This window comes from Terrapene carolina, unplaced genomic scaffold (assembly GCF_002925995.2).
Source record: "Terrapene carolina triunguis isolate 2854851 unplaced genomic scaffold, T_m_triunguis-2.0 Scaffold95, whole genome shotgun sequence".
NCBI classification, from domain to species: domain Eukaryota; kingdom Metazoa; phylum Chordata; order Testudines; family Emydidae; genus Terrapene; species Terrapene triunguis.
The window spans coordinates 49,726,265-49,745,573 of NW_020664446.1; the positions used below are offsets into that span (position 1 = coordinate 49,726,265).

Sequence of the window (19,309 nt, forward strand, 5' to 3'; positions counted from 1 at the left end):
GTAGCCTCCTCGCCCGATTTCTCTGCATCTGCCTCAGGGAAAGGTGTATGATAAGCTGCGAGGTGTTGAGAACGGCCACAAGTGCAGCGATGGTCGCAGCGTGATCCATGATCGCAGTGCTGTGGCGTCCGCGCTGTCACTGACCAGAAAAGTGCGCGAACTGATTTCCCGCCGGCGCTTTCATGGAGGGAGGGAGGGCGTTAGTGACGGACGGATGACGACAAATTTTTTTTACCCAGAAGGCATTGGCGGCTCGACCCAGAATTCCGATGGGCAGCGGGGACTGCGGGAACTGTGGGATAGCTGCCCACAGTGCACCGCTTCCAATATCGACGCTCGCCCCGTTAGTGTGGACTCACAAAGTCGAATTACTGTCCTTAGTGTGTCCTTAGTGTGGACACACACGTTCGACTTTGCAATATCGATTCCACATATTCGATTTAAGTAAAATCGAATTACCCTCGTAGTGTAGACATACCCCTAGCCTCTTTAATCTCTCCTCATATGGGACCCATTCCAAACCCCTAATCATTTTAGTTGCCCTTTTCTGAACTTTTTCTAATGCCAGTATATCTTTTTTGAGATGAGGAGACCACATCTGTATGCAGTATTCAAGATGTGGGTGTACCATGGATTTATATAAGGGCAATAAGATATTCTCCATCTTATTCTCTATCCCATTTTTAATGATTCCTAACATCCTGTTTGTTTTTTTGACTACCGCTGCACACTGCGTGAACGTCTTCAGACAGCTATCCATGATGACTCCAAGATCTCTTTCCTGATTAGTTGTAGCTAAATTAGTCCCCATCATATTGTATGTATAGTTGGGATTATTTTTTCCAATGTACATCACTTTACATTTATCCACATTAAATTTCATTTGCCATTTTGTTGCTCTATCACTTAGTTTTGTGAGATCTTTTTGAAGTTCTTCACAGTGTTGGCAGAATATCCAGACATGAATCTGGGGACTCAGGCCTGAGCTGTGTCCACACAGCAAAAAGACCGGGCTTAGACCTGAGGCCCAGTGTACAAAGTATTAAGACTCATTACTGCAGTCTACAAGAGAAATTTGATTATGGAATGAGTGTTTAAGCTTGAATGCTGGTGGTGAAAATACAATAGCATTCAGGGTTTTGTCCAGTATTTTAGACAACGTTAAAGCAATTAATGGAAACCAACATCAGATAAATGAATACTTTAAAACAACTAAGTAAATCAGGTATTACTTTGGGCCAAGTCTACAGACAAAAGGGAGGCTTTCTATAAGAGAGAATGCATGGGGTTAGAAAGTATGGCAGCGGGGGGCTGGCATCCTTTCGTAGCATGTTCTAGTAACAATACCATATTTACCTGTTTTCATAGTTGGCATGTGTTAAACTCAAATTCTCAAGTAACATAGATCTGCATTCCCTTGTGTTAAGATTAACTGTTATATCAGATTAACTATTATATCAGTTAGTACTTTTACTTAAGTGTGTCAGTCACTTAATTATCTGGTCTCTTATTCAGAACAAAGTACTAGGTTTTGTTTAATTTTAGACCTTTTAAAGGCAGACAATATAGGATGACCTTTTTAATGTCTTTTCAGCATTGAAAAGCAAACACCAACAGTAATGATGTGTTACTGGCAGTGAAGGGAATGGGTTTAAGAACTAGTTTGTGCTGTGAAGGACTCAAAGCCGATAGACTCTAACCATTTGACTTTAACGTATGTATTTGTTCTCTATCCTGAACTTCATTGTGTCCCGGTTATAGATTTGAGGCTGTGAATACCTGCCCTATTTAAATTCCCTTTTAAAGCTTCTTTTGACAGTTGTTATTATTTTATTCAAATATCAGTTAGGTCTCTCATGTTAGACATCTTCTGGATGAAAGCTAACAACTTAATGTAGCATTTGTCCAAGAGCTTGCTGACCTTTATACATTGGGTTTGTAATTTCCTGATGTGACACTCAGACACATCCTTACATTATTACTAATGATAGGGGCACCGGACCTTGTTTGAATATAGCACATCTGTGACACTGCAGATGAAACCTGAGTATTTCAATTGCACAAGACTGCTTTGCCAGGGTGTTATGTTTTCTATGGTGAGAGTCCTGTGCATTTGAAAGAAGTTTGAGGATTCTCTGAACAAATTTCATTGCAGATTGTAACTATAGCAGCTGTTTTCTAATAAAATAGTTGCTTTGGGGAATATGGCTTTCCTTCAAATAGATAGGAATGACATATTATTGTATTAAGCGTTCTGAGAAGCTTTCTGTTGCAAGTTTACTGAACTTACAATGTATGTTGTGTACTGTTAGGTTTTGCCGGAAGAATTTTTGTTACAGAGGTGCAGTTAAGTTTTAGACTAACACCCTGTTATAATTCTGGTTCTTGGATTTTTAACCTTCTCTTTTCACCCCTGCCAAACTGAAACTGATCTGCCTAATTCTTTACATGCTGCATGTTAGTCCAGGGTAGATTTTTGTTTGTTTGTTTATAAGTTTGGGGCAAAATGGACAAGGATAATAGAGTTCAAAAAAATAGGATTTTAAACTTTTTGATAACTTTTTAACACTGTATTGACTCATTTCCTAAAAAAAAGGTTGGCCTATAATTCTAAATTTGTTTTATTCTGTTGGTTTTAGTTAGGTGTGATCTATTTTTGGAGGCGTGAGCTTCGCTGTTGCATTATTTAGCTATGAGCTTGAGTTTGCATCTATGTAATAGTCTGTGTGGCCTATGTGGGCTTCGAAAGTATGCGTCAAGCAGGTTGTAAAGTTTCTGCAGAACTTCTGAGATATGAAAGAAGAGTTAGGAGGATCTAAACTCTGCAGGAAGGACCCAGAAGATGGAGGGGTTGGAGGGGCTGATCCCCTGTGGAACAGTACCTAACCTCCAAGGAGAGACTGAGTGTGAATGCTGCTTCATTTTCCTTCTGATAAATTTAAGGATGCTCTCCTGGAGAGAGAGTTCCTTGAATGGAGAAATAAGTGGCAGTCAACCTCTGTCCTCTGGAACTCTATGGAGAAGTGTACTGCTGGATGATTTGATGAATTTTTAAAAAACCCACCTTGTTTGTCTGTAGTAAAGGTTGAAAAAATCTATCTGTGAAGGAGAAAAGCTGAAAGGTTGGGGTGATAGTCACCCCCAACCAATAGTGTGTGTGTGGGGAGAGGGGTGTCTTTTTTTTCCTTTTTTTTTTTTTTTTTAAAGTTTAATTGTTGCCAGTTGTAGGCTGGACATTTCTTAATGTGATCCAAGAAAAAATGCTTGGATCCAAATGTGATACAAAGTAAACAAAGAAAGGAACATATGGCAATATGCAGGCAGAGTTTCAATGAAGGTAATGGGGTTTACTAAGCTGTATACAGTACTTTTGAGGTCCAGGTGACAGATGAAAAGGATTACCGTATTTTTTTTTTACAGTACTCTAAGAGCAAAGAGAAATAGTTGTAGCTTTCAATATGGAAACTTCCAATTTTTTGCAATGTCTTTTTTCACAGCAAGCAAGGGCAGAACAGGAAGAGGAGTTCATCAGTAATACTCTATTTAAGAAGATTCAAGCTTTGCAGAAGGAGAAAGAGACACTTGCAGTAAACTATGAAAAGGAAGAAGAATTTCTCACTAATGAACTCTCAAGGAAACTGATGCAGGTAATTGGTTTCAAAGCTTGTATTCCTCCTCACAGACCCCAAAGGACAAGCTTAAAGAGGCGAGTTTAAACTTTGTTCTTGTTACCATATTTTCAGTAAAAGGAATGTGGTTAGCTTACCTGTAGCTCAAAACTAACGCTTTGTAGAGGAAAAAACAAATCTCCTTTCTTTTTTTAAAATCTCAATAGAAAGGTGTGTTGTTTTTTTTTTTTTTTTTTTTTTTTTTTTTTATTAAAAAATAAATTTTTTTTTTTTTTTTAAATTCAAAATAGAATTGTTTTTTTTTTTTTTTTTTTTTTTTTTAACAATTTGAAACTCAGGTTTTGTAGACTGAGAACTTGATTGAAAGTGAAGCAATTATGTTGATTTTCATTCTCCGTACTGAGATAGAAAAGTAAATTGGATTTTAAAAATTCTTTGAGTTCTAATACCCTAAGCTTTTGTTGTTAAGACAAGTGAAGAATCTTATTTACGGTATTTGATTTTAAATTAACTGTGCATATGTGACCCAGATAGAGTGCTTATGTTAAGATGGGTAGCAGCACTTGAAACTTGGCCAGGAAATGTTATCCACATTTTTTTAAATATGTTAGTTCGATATTTTTAGTAATTTATGGCCTCTTCTTCTATTAACACTTATAACATGTACTTTACTAGTATTTCATTAACGCAACTTTAAATGAAGTTTAACAGTGTATTATTAAAGAAACTTATTTCTGCATATTCTAAGCATTTTTAACATTCTATAACTGTAACCTTAAGGCATATTTAATTCTATAGGATAGTGAGGAATATATTGTTGTAAACTATACTATGGCTAATCTCCTCTGGCACCTTCGGCATTGAGAGATGGGATAATTAATGGGTGACTGCCACTTATTGGTTGTACCTTACCTCATTCATTAACATAAATGTCAGGAGTTAAGGTTCTCTATATTTTGTGGTCATACTATTTCCTCCCACTGTTTTATACTAATTTAGTCTAATTCACAAAGATAAACTTTCAGAATTATCGTTTTCTATGAACAATATAGTAGCATTTTTAGTGGGAATGGAAGGAGGGGTATTAAGTATTCTCTTCTTGTCAAAGTAATATGTAGTTTTCCTTATAGTAAAACACACTGGAACATCTTGAGTGCAGTAGCTCTGGAAAAAAGCATGATGGGCTAGTGCATTTATTTCACTCAATAGAGTACTTAAATTTCTAATATAAAACTGAGATGCCTTGAACCAAACCCACCACCATCTACAGCAAAATAAAACCTCATACAAAATAGCTTAAGTGAAAAATGCAACTTGATTTAATTGGCTGAAGTGGCTTCAAACCCATGTAATCTCTTATGCACATGGACTCCATAATTTCCTTAGCAACCAAATTACTGCACCAAATGTAATTTATATCTCTATTTTATTTGTAAGTAAAAATTTTGTCTTTCTGTTTCTTAGAGTTCAGCTGCTCTATCGGTATTCCAGTCCCTCTCTCAGGAAGGACAGGGACTGTTTTAAAAGTGTATGTGTTATATAGACTTACCGATTGTGACGTTAGGTGCATATTACAGAAATTAAAATAAACTTCCTGTCTACAACTGTCACAAACTGAACATATTTACATGCTCCAGAAAGTCAGAAGAGTTAACTACATATAGTCAGTGTTCTAGCAAACCATGATTTGGTAATATACTACAAAAAGAGCAGTCATGCACCTTCAGTTTCTTTCATCTGGGAGTCCTGAAAGACACTGGTATGGGGGAAAAGATTCTGTCCCAAAGAGAAGTTTAGCAAAATCGGGAACTTAATTCAAAAGGAGCAAGCCATTAAAGATATACCCTCATTATTTTTAGTCAGATTCCTTGGGACGGACTGATCTCCTGCAGATATTGAAAAACATGTTGGGCATCTGAGTCAGAGGACTAACAGACTACCCAGAGATTCCAAGAAACTGCTCCACTGCCTTGCCTGTTACTCATAGCTTTGACTAGCAGCATCAGAGGGAAAACAATATTCTTGTCAATTTTCTTCTGCTACTGCTTAGCAAAAGGAAGAGCAGGAGCAGCTCAAATCGCTAGCAGAGTCAGTAAAACAAAACTGCAATGACTAACCTTTCAAAGGTGAACCAAATGTAAACTTCACAACCTAAGCTAGAATACTTAGGACTGAGTTCTCTTGTTTCTTTGTGCTGCTCTGGTGACTAGTGGAACCAGAAACTGGCCAAACCTTAGCTAGGGATTCCCCCAGTAGGTCAGTCATAAGAGGGAATAGAGCTGATGTAGACTGTGCCTACACTGCCTTTCTGCTAGCCAAAGTGTTGGGAATGTTCTCTGGATGGAGCTCCCTGAAATCAAATGGTGGGCAATATTGTTTAAAAAAGCAAAACAAAAAACAAAATAAAAAAACATAACCTGACACCATGTGCCCCCTTTGGTAACTAATTTGGTCATAGAATTTAGGTCCCAAAGGGTAAAATTCTGACTACAATGTATTTACCAGTACTCAGCCTCAAGTCTGAATTTTAGTTTGCAGAGACCTCACGCCCCAACTCCCATTCAGTCCAATGAGATTAGTTTCACTCTAGTTTTTGACAATCTAGATTAATTCCTGATCGCCATAATGTCAGCTCAAAAGATTTTATAGCTTACTGTCTTATTCACTGAAAAATAGTACTGTAGTTTTCCAAAAAGATTAATGACTAGATAATACTTAGTCCTGCCATGAGTGCAGGAGACTGGACTAGATGACCTCTCGAGGTCCCTTCCAGCCCTATGATTCTATGTCCTAAAGCTCCCATGAATATTTCAGTCAAAGTCAGGGTGTTATCTTCCACTTCCCAGTACCAACTCAATTGACCTGAAAGAGAGAATTTATTCTACCCTTGATGTTGATGGTGATAAAATTGTGCCTATGAAGAACAAACACCACCAGATGTCCCATTTATTGTTTCTGGCCAACCAACCACAATGTAAAGAGGAAAAAATAATCTTTTTCGTGGTATAGTGCAAGACGTAGATCTAGCTGCATCACAAAAAACTTACCTAGCCATAAGTATTGTGATACATAATTCTGGATGCACTGCATTCTTCATGCTGAAAAAGCACATGCTTCAATAGAGGAAGTATGTGAAGCACTTGTTTGTTCTTCCCTCCCTACTTTCACAAAGGATTGTGTTTTTGTACTTTTTGTTCTCCCGCAATACTTCTTGGAAACTTTTTTGCTGTTTTAATGCAATAATGCTTAACCTAAACAAAAACAAAAAAAACCAACTTTATTTGTATGTCTAGTTGTACGTCTAGTATAAACCTATCCACCAGAACAGGTCATGGCTTGATTATATCCCCGATGTACTACTAAACTACCAGACATACCCTGGAATGAGCAAACAAAGGTGCAGGAACACATTTCCCCAACCACCAGTAATATGCTGATCAGTGTGTAAGGTACAACATGAAAATGGTCCCTGTCCTGAAGAGCTTACACTACAGAATTATAAATTTCTCCTCTTTGAAATATCTTGCCCTGCCCTTTTTCTATGGTGATCTTGGACTTGGGCACTTGGTACTAAAATATACACTAATTGTATATAATTTTCTTAGGTAGTTATGAATTCAGGTTAATTTTAAAGTTGATGAGGTTTGCAGATCATTATTTGGCTGAAAGCATGTCAGTTACTGATGGCTCTGATCTACCTCTATTTTTGAAAGGGGACGTTTCCGTTCATATGTATAAATGACTGTTTTTGAGAAGAGACTATGGTACTGTAAAGCAAATACTCCATTTAATAGAAGAAATGGGAATAGAAGTGCATGTCTGTAATATGATCAAGTGAACACTTTTATAGCAGCTTAACATTTGCAATTCTTGGTTCTTCAAGTGATGGTCCCTATGGGTATACCACATGTGGGATAGGCATGCACACCATGTGCCTGTGTCTGGAATTTTTTGTAAGCAGTGTCTGTTATCCCACATGTGCACCGAAGCAAACCAAAGGCATAAAAGTTCTCTCCAGTTCCTTCATGCTGCCACATGGTCTGAGTTGGAATCTCCTAGAACATCTCGGAGAACATATTTGCTCCCCCCATCAGTATTCATCCCTCCTGTTGACAGTCTCTATTCCGGGATGGCGGACGCTAACCTGGTGTGGCAGAGTTGTTCTTCCCACCTGCCAACCTTGGGGCACAATCATCGGTACTGTCAGTTCCACTAGAGATAAGGGATCCGGCTTTCTTTTCAGATGAGTCTGAGGCCCCCCAGGAGCCTTTGCAGCATCGGACAGAGGTGGCACGGGACAGGAGATCAGAGTTCCAGCCTCCAACCAAATACAGTTGGTCAAAAGATGGGTGGTACCCTTTGCCACGGGATCCTCCTCCACCAATTGATCCATCCTACTGGCAATATTGAGGACCATGGAAGCCCAACCCTAGACACCCAGGATCAGTGTAGGAGTCCTGTTTGACATTGCCCAGGCACTCACAACTTGACCTGTTGAAATATTCAGAAGGGGAAGGTGAGCTGGATCCATGAGTGATCTCCTCATCTTCACTGGATGAGGTGGTTACCCCGTCTTCTCCATCTCCACCAGACGACTTTAAACACTATCAAGAGCTCATGCACAGGGTGGCTGCAGAACTACAGCTTCAGCTTGAGGAAGTCCAGGAGCCTAAGCACAGTTTACTAGACATTCTGCAGCCTTCCAGTCCCAGTTGAGTGGCCCTCCCCATCAACAAGGCCATCGTGGATCCAGCAAAGATGGCTTGGCATGCTTATTCTTGTGCTCCCGCCCCTAAGAGGGCTGAGACACGCTATTTTGTTCCATCCACATTCTGTTCCCACTGCCTAACTCTTTGGTGGTGCAAGCAACAACACCCAAAGGCTACTCCCTCTGATAAGGGACAGAAGCAACTTGACCTTTTCGGAAGAAAGGTCTTTTCTTCCCCTCCCTCCAGTTCAGAATCTCAAATTATCAGGCCCTCTTGACCAAATATGTTGATACTAGTTATAATAATTTTTTTTTAATGTAAGGACAAGCTCCCGGAGGAGGATAGAGCCCAGTTTGAGGCCTTAGTGGAGAGGGCAGATTGGTGGTCAAAACTTCCTTCCCAGCTGTGGTGAATGTGGTAGATAAGGCACGTGGCAAGGAGGATGGCTATAGTCATTGTTATAAGGAGAGACTCGTGGTCACAATCCTCAGGTTTTCCTAGCGAGGTGCGAGAGTACCATCCAAGATCTGCCCTTTGATACTGTTAACCTATTCCACAAGAAGGCAGGTGAGTCTCTGCACTCCCTCAAAGTCTCAAGTCCAACGCTTAGCTCGCTGGGTATTTATACTTCTCCTCCTAAGAGAAAACACCATAGATGGGGTAAAGGGCCCTCCTTAGCAGTTTTACCACCACCATCCTCAGGAGTCACCATGCAAGAGACTGAGGGCTTATAGACATAGGAACCCAACCTCTGCAACATCCACCCGCACGTCATACTCTAACTCTCAGATGAAGAGTTTCTTTTTATGGGACTGTTGAGACCTATATCCTTTATTAATGTCCCTTTATTCCCCTCCTCTGACATTAGGAGCCCCCCTTACCCTATTTGCCAAAAACTGGAGGGTCCTAACTACAGACAAATGAGTATTGGAGATTATTCATGGCAGTTATCTGAATGAGTTTCTGGTACCTCCTCTCCACAAATCCCCCCCCTTTCCCAGTTGCTTTTCAGGGACCGCTTTCATGAGGAGATTCTACAAGATCTCCTAAGGTAAGCCATAGAGAAGGTTCTATCACAACATCAAGTGAAGAGATTCTATTCCCCTTACTTCTTGATTCCCAAAGAAGAATGGGAGATGGAAGCCAGTTCTTGATCTGAGACAGCTGAACAGATTCATTCAAAAAGTAAAATTCCACATGATATCCTTGGTATTAATAATTCCCCCGTTAGAGGAAGACACATGATTCATGGCTCTCAGTATGAAAGATGCATATTTTAACAGATATCCACCCAGCCCACAGCAGTTTCCTTAGGTTCCTCTTTGATTACGAGTATTACCAATTCAGAGTCCTTTCCTTTGGCCTAGCTATAGCACCCAGGGTCTTTATGAACGTTTTTTCAGTAGTGGCAGCTTGGATGAGAAGACAGGGATTTAGTCTTCCTTTATCTCAGCGACTGGCTTCTGACGGTCAGTTCCTACAAGGAAGTCTAGTGAGCAGCCAGTGCCCTGCTCAGCCTTCTGCCTTCCATGGATGGCTGCATCATTCATGAAAAGTCCACATTGCTTCCCACAAGATTCCTAAATTTTATAGTTGTGACAGTGGGCTCAACTATAGCAAGAGTGTATCTACCTCTAAAGAGATTTCAGGCCATGAGTGTTCTCATATATCAGGTCAGTATAGGACCATGGTCATCAATCAGAACTTGCCTTTTCCTTGGCCACATGGCCTCATGCACATTGTGCCGTTTCCCAGACTTCATCTTTACAGCCTATAAGCCTGGCATCTCGCTGTTTTGCTGCCCTTCTCTGATGAGTACACAGAAAGGTGACAGTTCTGCCCAAAGTTTAACTCTCTCATTTGCTGGACAAAATGAGAGAAGGTTGGTATGGGGATCCCTTTCCTCACACCAACTCCTGAAGCAAGCCTGGTTACTGACACCTCCCTCTTGGGTTGGGGTGTTCATATGGGTGATCATATGGCACAAGGCATCTGGACCCTATGCGAGTCTGGAATACATATCAATTCACTAGAACTCCCTGTGGTGGTTCATGCCTGCAACACCTCCCTCCCCCCATTCATCTGATCCAGACACGTCCAAATAATGTAAGATCTCATGACAATGATATTTTATATGAACAAGCAGGGGGGGAGTGAGATCTCTCCCTCTTGTGCATAGAGGCAGTCACCTCCTGGGACTGGTGCATCAGCCATTGCATAACTATCAGCAGTATGTTTAGCAGGACTCCCTAGCTGACAAAACTCCTTAGCCGACTGCCCAAGCAGACCTTTTTTTGCACAGTTTGGTTCTCGATGACATCTTGACCGAATGGGGAACAACAGCCTGGGACCTTTTCAACTTGTGGGAGAACAGGAAACTTCCTTGGTACTGCTCCAGAGCAGTCCTGTTAAGGGCTTTATGGGAGATGCCCTGTCACTGTCATGGAATGGTTGCCTGTTATATGCCTTTTCTCCCATCCCGTTGATGCCACAAGTTCTGCAGAAGATCCACCAAGAAAGAACTCGAATAATCCTGATTGCACCCAACTGGCAGAGTCAGTTCTGGTTTATGGATCGGCTGATGCTCTCAGTTCACCTACCCATGAACATCCTCACATTACTGGAGCTTCTAATACAGCACAAGCGTGGGTTCAAGCACCACAGTCTGGGACTGCTTCAACTCAGAAGCTTGGTATTTGAATGGGCATCAGAAGTAGAGTGCTCACATTCTGAAAGGGTACAATCCATCCATAACCAAAGCAGAAAATACTACAAAAAGCAGTTAGCAAAATGGAAGTGTTTCTCCTCTTGGGCTCACCAGTGTGAGTTGTCTCTAGAATCATCCAGGATCCCTGCTGTCTTAGAGTATGTACTTACCCTTAAGTCTCTGGGTCTCGCACTCCATTTTCTGTGACTTCATTTAGCACCGATCAGTGCTTTCTATCCTCCGGTGAATAACAGTATAATATTCACTCATCCTGTCACAACTAGATTTCTGAAGGGGATTCTCAGTCCTTTCCACCAATGGGGAAGTTTGAATCTCAGTAGTACCTCAGTTTTTGTTTTATTGTCACTCACCTTTGAACATCTGGCCACATGCTCTGTGGCCCATCTGTCCATGATGGTGGCCTTTCTGGTAGCCATAATATCAGCCAGAAGAGTTAGTGAGCTCGGAGCACTCATGGCAGACCCACCATATACTGCCTTCTATAAAGAAAAAGTCCCATTACAGACTCTTCCCGACTTAGGCAATCGTTCCATTCCGGAAAGCTTTGCATTACCCAAATTTTACGTAAGTCGGAAACTTATATTGTGCAAGCATAAAAAACAAATAATTACAACAAAAATATTGCATTTACCTTAATCCTATTGTTATCCTGGCACACTGAAAGCTGTATTTTGGTGGTGGATGACAATGGGCTTAATTTGTAAATGAAGAAGGAGAGGAGGAGACAGGCATTACATCGTCGGGATCGTCAGAAGAGGCTTTGGAGGTGGAAGGCTGTGGAGATGTGGACGTTGCAGACCTTTCAACCTTTCTTACAAACTTATTGAGAGATGACTGGATAGTGATCTTTTTCTTCTCTTCATATATCTGTCTATAACAGGTTAGCGTTTCGTCAATGCCTCTGTTCACTTTCAAGAATTGTGATTTTAAAGGAGCAGAGCCTTTCACATGCTCTCTTATGCGTGCACTGTCATTCAAAATACTTTTCACTGTTGAGGTAGCCAAATCGAGTTCACGAGCAAATGAGACCGGCTTTGTCCACCTTCATACTTTTTCACTATTTTCATTTTCTGCTCTAAATCAATCTTCTTTTGCTTACAAACTGGTCCTGCACTCTTGCTATCACTTGGTCACTTTCCAGGCATGATTTGAATGAAATAATAGGGTGAAATAACAGAAATACAGTATCACTGAAATAACACGAGACTGAGAGGCTGTGAGAGCGCAAAGCCTTCCCTTGTAGGAGATGCTACTGCTGTATTCCTCCGCACACCGCACGACAGTACTTTGCGTTTCCGTACGCTATGCAATATTTTCCGCAACTCAAAAATTTTATTTATGCCTTATGGAACTTTTTGCGTAAGGTCGAATTTGTGTAAGTCGGGTCTTGCATAACCTGGGGAGTGTCTGTACAAACCTATCTTAGATTTGTTTCTAAAGTAGTTTCCAAGTTTTATAGGAGTCAGAAAATCCACGTACCAGTATTTTTCCAAAACCCCACATGCTTCAGATGAAGAGAGATGGTTGCATTCTAAAGTCATCCAAAGGGCTTTGGCTTTTTATCTGTAAAGAATGAAGGATGTTAGAAAGACTCCTTAACTATGTTTCCATAGCAGAGCAATCTTGAGGGGTCAAGCTACATTGATGCAGAATGGATCTCAGGTTGTATTACCCTTTGTTACCAATTAGCTCATGTTCCCACTCTGGAGAAAGTGAGGGCTCATTCCACCAGCGGGCAAATTACTGCAGCTATATTGCTGAGGGACATAGCACTCCTAGTGATATGTAGCACAGTACTTGGAGCTCTTTGCATACCTTCTTGAGACATTACCCTCTGGTCTAGCCATCAACTGTGGATACAGCTCTGAGGACAGCAGTACTACAGTCAGCTATCACTTCTGCATCTGTGCACCCACCTCCTGTCTGATTATTGCTTGTGAATCTCCCACGTGTTGAATACACATAACGATAATCACTCAGAGGAAATGGAGGTTACTTAGCTGTAACTGGAGGTTCTTCAAGATGTGTGGTCCTTATCTATATTCCACTACCCATCCTCTGTCCTTTCAGCTGTGAATTGTTTGAACTGCACTAAGAATGGGAAACTGGAGAGACCTTTTATGCCCTCCGTTTGGAGTACAAGGAGAGCTACACGCATGTGTGGGCCAATGGACATTGCTTACAAAACATTCCAGATGCAGGAGCATGATGCGCATGTGTATCCCATGTGTGGAATGCAGATAGGGACCACACATCTCGAAGAACCTCCAGTTTTATGGTAACTTCCACCTTTATTTGAGTTGTGCAACCATAATGTTGCATTGCCATAGCCCAAGATTTTCAAAAATAGGAACCTACAGTGTTCATAATTAGGTTCCTCAATGTCTGATATTCAAAAGTGGTGGGCAGCAAGCAACTCCCACTGAAGCCAACCTATTTTCCATATAAGAAAAACTAATACCAATCTTGTTCACAAACAGTGAATTTTGTTTAGTTAATTTTGATAGGCAGGTTTCCAGCTGTCATTGACTTCATTGCCTATTACACTTAAAAATAGGACACGTTATTTTAAGCTACACTGCACCATCTCTGGTTTGAGAGCAGCTTTAAGTTTCCTGCTACATGAAGTGTAGTAGGCTAGGCTTGTTGCAATGTCCAGAGCGAGGTAAGGGAGCAAAGGTCACGTGTAATTGTTCAGGGATACTGCACACATGTGGCTGAGAGGTGTTGTCATGAGAAGATATATAAATAGGAAAAAAAGACCCCTAAATAGTGAACTGGCATCTTTCCTCTTCCATATGGGGCTTCTGTGCTTCAGACAGAATCCTTCCTGTCTCAGACAATGATCCTATTTTGGATGGGACTTCCATTGGAGGCTGTCAGACTTCCAATTAAGTCCATAAAGAGAGTCTCTCCCCTCTCTGTTTGGGAATAAACACCTGAACTTGGGTGCCCATCCTAATCTGAAATGATAGGAGCTCTGATCGCAACATTGAGCTAACCTGGAATTGAATTTTCTCAAATTGAAGCTAACGTGTTCCCAAGCAGTTTTGGTTAATTGAGAAATATAAGATAAACTGATGTACGTGAAAGAATTTTAGATGTCCCAGGGAGGCCTTGTGATATATTCTGCTAACCCAGGTAGAATTCTTGGCCTCTTATTTTTTCAAGCTATCAACATTCTGCTGCCAAGAAAAAATTGCTGCCCCATTATGCAATTGCCGAACAGTTGGCAGAGTGATTTTTTTTTTTCATGTTACCTGAACTGTTGCATTGTTGAATCTTTGTTTTTCACATTGGAAGGGACTTACACACTGCATTGAGTGGCATCTGGAAAGAGCTCCTAGAATGTTTCTACTACATTTTAAATGTGACAGCTGACCTGCAAGGCACGAACTACAGCTCTCGCATTAGTAGTTTCATAAGAATTTCCCAGTTCAGCATGCTATTATTCATTGCAGTTATAAAACACAATAAAATTGCATTAATTTTTCAACTGTTATAAAATTGATTTTGAAACATTTTTATTACTTGCTCGCTTGATTGTAAATATATACACACTTGCACTTATAATAAGAGAAGCAGATAATTTACCAAGGATGCCTGTCCTTCTTAGACTATGCTTTCTGCTGTAGTGTGGCATAGCAGAGTTTGCTTACGTATGTTTTAAAATGGTTGATATTAGCCTTTAGTAAAACTTGTATGCTTATTTATTGGGCTTGTAGAAGCACTGTGTTCAGTTAGCTTTATGCAACACAGCATTTGGTTCTGCTGGGCAAAATGCTGCATATGCACAATGAGAGAAAATACCACCTCAGCAGACATCTTGGAATGAAGTACGGTATATACTCGTTCATAAGCTGAATTTTTTTTTTTAGTAAAAAAGGAAAACATCAGAGAAGGGGGTCGGCTTGGGAAAGGTGGGACACAGCCCCTCCCCCCAACAGAGGGGGCAAGGAGAGGCAGCAGAGCCAGAAGGGAAGAGGCGGCCGCCCAGCCCGCTGGAGCACGCTGCGGCCGTCCGGCCTGGCCTGGCCCGGCCGCTGGAGCACGCTGCGACCACCTGGCCCGGCCTGCTGGAGCACGCTGCGGCCGCCCCGCCTGCCGGAGCACGCGGTGGCCATGACACTTGGCCCTGCCCGCCAGAGCAGGCTGCGGCCAGGCCAGAGACATCTTCCCTTGGCCCACCACAGCTAAGGTGGGAAGGGATAGGATGGGGAGAGTGTGGGGGTCCTGGGCTAGGGGTGGGGTCATGTGAGGGGTGGTCACACGGGTTACTCCCCTGACCCCCAGCTTCTCCCTCCTCCTCTCTCCCTCCCCCCCCCAAAAATTCCCCACCAGTTGCTGTCCCGGCCCGTCAGGGTAAGCAGCTGGTGGGCCGGGACACTTTGTTTACTTGGGTTTACCTCCATGCCTGTGGACGCTCGAGGTAAACAAACTGCCAAAGTTTGCTGATCCCTGAATTATAGGCTCAGCTTATGAATGGGTCATAAAAATTTTCCATTTTTACTTATGCATCTTGGGGGGGGGTCGGCTTATAAACGAACCGGCTTATGATCGAGTATATACGGGACATCCTTCATTATCTGAAAAAAGGATTTTAGTGACACAACCACCTCACTAATAACTATTTTTACAGCCCTTGTTTTAAATTAAATGTCTTGTATTTATGACTTTTATTTGATCGGGTTCTGCTGACAAGCCAAGTCTTTGAAAAGTTTGGAAACATAGGATTCAGGAAAAAGAACAGGAGTACTTGTGGCACCTTAGAGACTAACAAATTTATTTCAGCATAAGCTTTCGTGGGCTGCAGCTAACTTCTTCAGATGGAACTCTATGCATCTGAAGAAGTGAGCTGCAGCCCACGAAATTTGTTAGTCTCTAAGATGCCACAAGTACTCCTGTCCTTTTTGCGGATACAGACTAACACGCCTGCTACTTTGAAACCTGTCATAGGACTCTGTTAAAATTAACTACTAATTTGAGAACTTTTTTTGCATAACTCCATTAGATATGCTTGGTATAGGATTTGTTATTGCAAGTTTTTCCTTGCATTCACTTGTTACACCTTTTGAGATTTCATGGAATATATTTTGAAAATTTTGAAAATTAAGCTTGCATGTAACAGGTTGCCCAAAGGGATAATTTAGTTTTTTTTTTTTACTTACAAACTCATTTATTCTTTTGACTCTCTAAATTTAAAAATTAGTGAGATTCTGCTTTGTCAGTATCCTTTACCAATATTGTACTATTTGCTAGTTGTTCTAAGTTTGGTGTATCTCACATGATGACTTGTGGATAATGTTAAAGGGGACACCATCAAATGAATAGGCATAATTTGTGTATTCGTGCAAACTAAGTGGGCAATAAAAATAGATTTGATATCTGACTCTTCTTCTTGACAGTCCTTTTGAAAATAATATATCTTGTAAAAACAAGCTGCTGACCCCATTCAAATGTCATATTAACTCCAAGATGCAAATGAAATAATTCATTGCATACAGAATGGGTATCATTTACCTGATGCCATCTGGGAACAAAGCCTATGTAGCTTCTCAGTTTCAGAAATATCTTTTTAAAATCCAAATAGATTATATCTGTGGTTGAAGACACTAGACAAACTGAATAAAATCTAGATTTTTGTAGTCTATTTGAAACTGCATCAGTAGGAAATAAGACTAATTATTTCCACAAGAGTCAAATGTATTTGAATGGAAAATGCATTTGAATTCAAGAAACTCATAAGATACCAGGATCACAATAAAGAGCAAAAATTAATTTTGCCCTGAATCATCAGCCAAGGGTAATACACAAACCAAAGGCGTTGACCGTCGACTACTTTTTATTTACGCGTACATCAATTTTGTATTTGCTACTGTCTTTTGGGAGCATTTCTGATGCTTTCTGTCACTGCACAGCTTTCTTTTTAGCAGTCTGGCCATATAAATTGTTTGCAGTCTTAAATTTATCCCAAGCCTGCCCATCTTTTTACCTTGCTGCCTTTTTAAAACGCCCATTTCCTACACCACTTAATATTTTCATCTTTGAGACAATGTTATGTAGCTGACATTTCCAGTTACCAAGTGCATATTTTTTACCCTTTTCTTCAAATCACAGCTGTCTATGTATTTATAAGCAACCATCACTAAAACCTAAGTGCTGCACATATAATTAAAAGCACAGTGTCTGTCTGAAAATACTCCACCCCTCCCTTAATGCACTCTTTTACTTAAGTGGATGTTTTCTTTATGTCAGTGAGAGATTTAGCCATGCCAGCCTGCAGCTGTTATTGGGGGAAAGCGAGATTGAAATGTCAGCATTATTAACTATTTCACTGCTGATCAAAGCAAGTAAGAAAGGAGAGGGATGATCTGCACAATCTAAGGGTGACATCTCACTTTGTCATGAGAGTTTGGTGTCTGGGAGAGTACCACCACTAGTTTTCTGCCATACTTTGTCTTGTGGAATCAAAAGAAAAAAGAGGAGAAGAGCCCCAGGAAGTTGCTTTGGAGTCCACCAAAGAGGTCAGAATCTTGCAGAACCCAGCATGGCAAGTCCTTACCATTTTTTCTCACATGGGCAATGCTTTCTTCTGTGCTCCTCGGGTACTCAGCTTTCTGATGTGCTTCATACATTTGAGTCAAGTAGAAAAGAAAGCATTCCTTTGGCTGGACCGCTGTTGGCTTTGCCGAAAATCAGATGGAGCCATTGGAGTTCTGATCAGCACAACCTTGTGCTTTGGCTGCAGTGTGCTCACACTGCTAAGATCGGATTTAATGGGTCCTACAATAGGTACAGCATAAGTGATTGAGCCTCATCATTTCCTCTGATGCAGATTCCACACCCAAGCATTAAGCAACCATGATGTGATGAGCCAGATTATGCAGCTGCAGCTAAACTTGATTAAATAATAAATGTTTCTGGTTCGTGTCATTGATTAGGTTAGTTTTTGAACAACCTTTATGATTTTATTTGTCTGATTCGCTGCTGATGTTAACAGTCCCTAATCACACACTTGACATTAAGCATCAGTGTAGTGTAGACTCAATTTATATCAACAGAAGGGTTTTCTGTTGGTGTAGGAACATCACCTCCCCAAATGAAGTTAGCTATATTCATGGAAGCCCTCTTCCATTGACATAACCCATGGTGTAGATGCAGCCATGTCAGCAGCGCTACACTGGTCAAGGATGTGGGTTTATTTTCACATCCTGATTAAAGTAATTATGCCAATATAACATTTCATTGTAGGCCTGGCCTAAGACTTTTTGGTCATGTACCTCTTCATACAGTTATTAATTCACTAACTAAAAGTTAACCTGATTATCAGCAGCTGGCTTTGGTATTAATTTTCATGAGAGAATGAGTCCAGTTTTTTTTTAAATTAGAGTGAATTTTAAATTGATAAAAGTGAAAAACTTGCATTACCTTGAGCTAGGCACTGCTGTGCAAGGTTTATGTGCATTTTTGTTATTGCTCTGGTCCCTCATGTTCCAGTCTTAATTCTCTCTTCTGAAAATTCTAGTCATACCATATTTTTGGGAGTGATGTAGGGTGGGTATTTAAGGTGAGCATGAAGATGTGACCATCAGAGGCAGGATTTAAATTCTGGTCTACAAAGGTATAAAACTAGGGAATGGTATACTTTTGATATTGAAATTACAAATTGTTTTTTTTCTTAGAAAGTTACCTCTGTTTTAACGTTACGCTACATAACAGCATTTCTCAGTTTTCATACAACTTGTAATATTCGAATTGCATGCATTTTAAGAGAGATCTGGTGGTGAATGAGGGAAAAAATTAAATATTCGTGCTGCTTGTTCAAGCCATGTACGTAGGTGCGATGTCAATAGTCACAACTTTTAGTGGTGAAACAGGCAAACTATTGGAAAAGGTCTGAGTACCTCAGGGATCAGCATTGAGCCTTTTCTTGTTTATCCTCATCCGGATACCCTCACAAGGAACATAGTGAAAGAGGCGTCTTGGTGCATGCTGTTTGCAGATGATATTGTTCTATGCAGTGAGGAGAAAGATGCTCTAGAAAAGGATCTGGAAAAAGGGGAGATGTGTTGGACAGACCTGGCCTCAAAATAAGTATAGGAAAAAGAGTAGGTGGTATGTAATTTTAATAATGTGAACAATGAAGAATTATCCTTGAAATTAGATGGGCAGACAGTATCGAAAAGGCAAAGTTTCAAGTATCTGCGTTCCAGAATCTGGAGAAATGTAGGACGAAATTAGAG

At 40.7% G+C, this 19,309-nt stretch overlaps 1 protein-coding gene across 2 annotated transcripts in view; it reads left to right on the plus strand.

Annotated features, from left to right (window-relative positions):
- CCDC6 (coiled-coil domain containing 6) overlaps positions 1–19,309 on the plus strand; it is an 84,429-nt gene that overhangs the window by 33,523 nt on the left and 31,597 nt on the right. For both annotated transcript variants that reach the window (XM_029911400.1, XM_024209706.3), the window contains exon 2: positions 3,498–3,647. In XM_029911400.1, the coding sequence (XP_029767260.1) occupies positions 3,498–3,647 (150 nt within the window). The remainder of the gene's footprint in view (positions 1–3,497; positions 3,648–19,309) is intronic.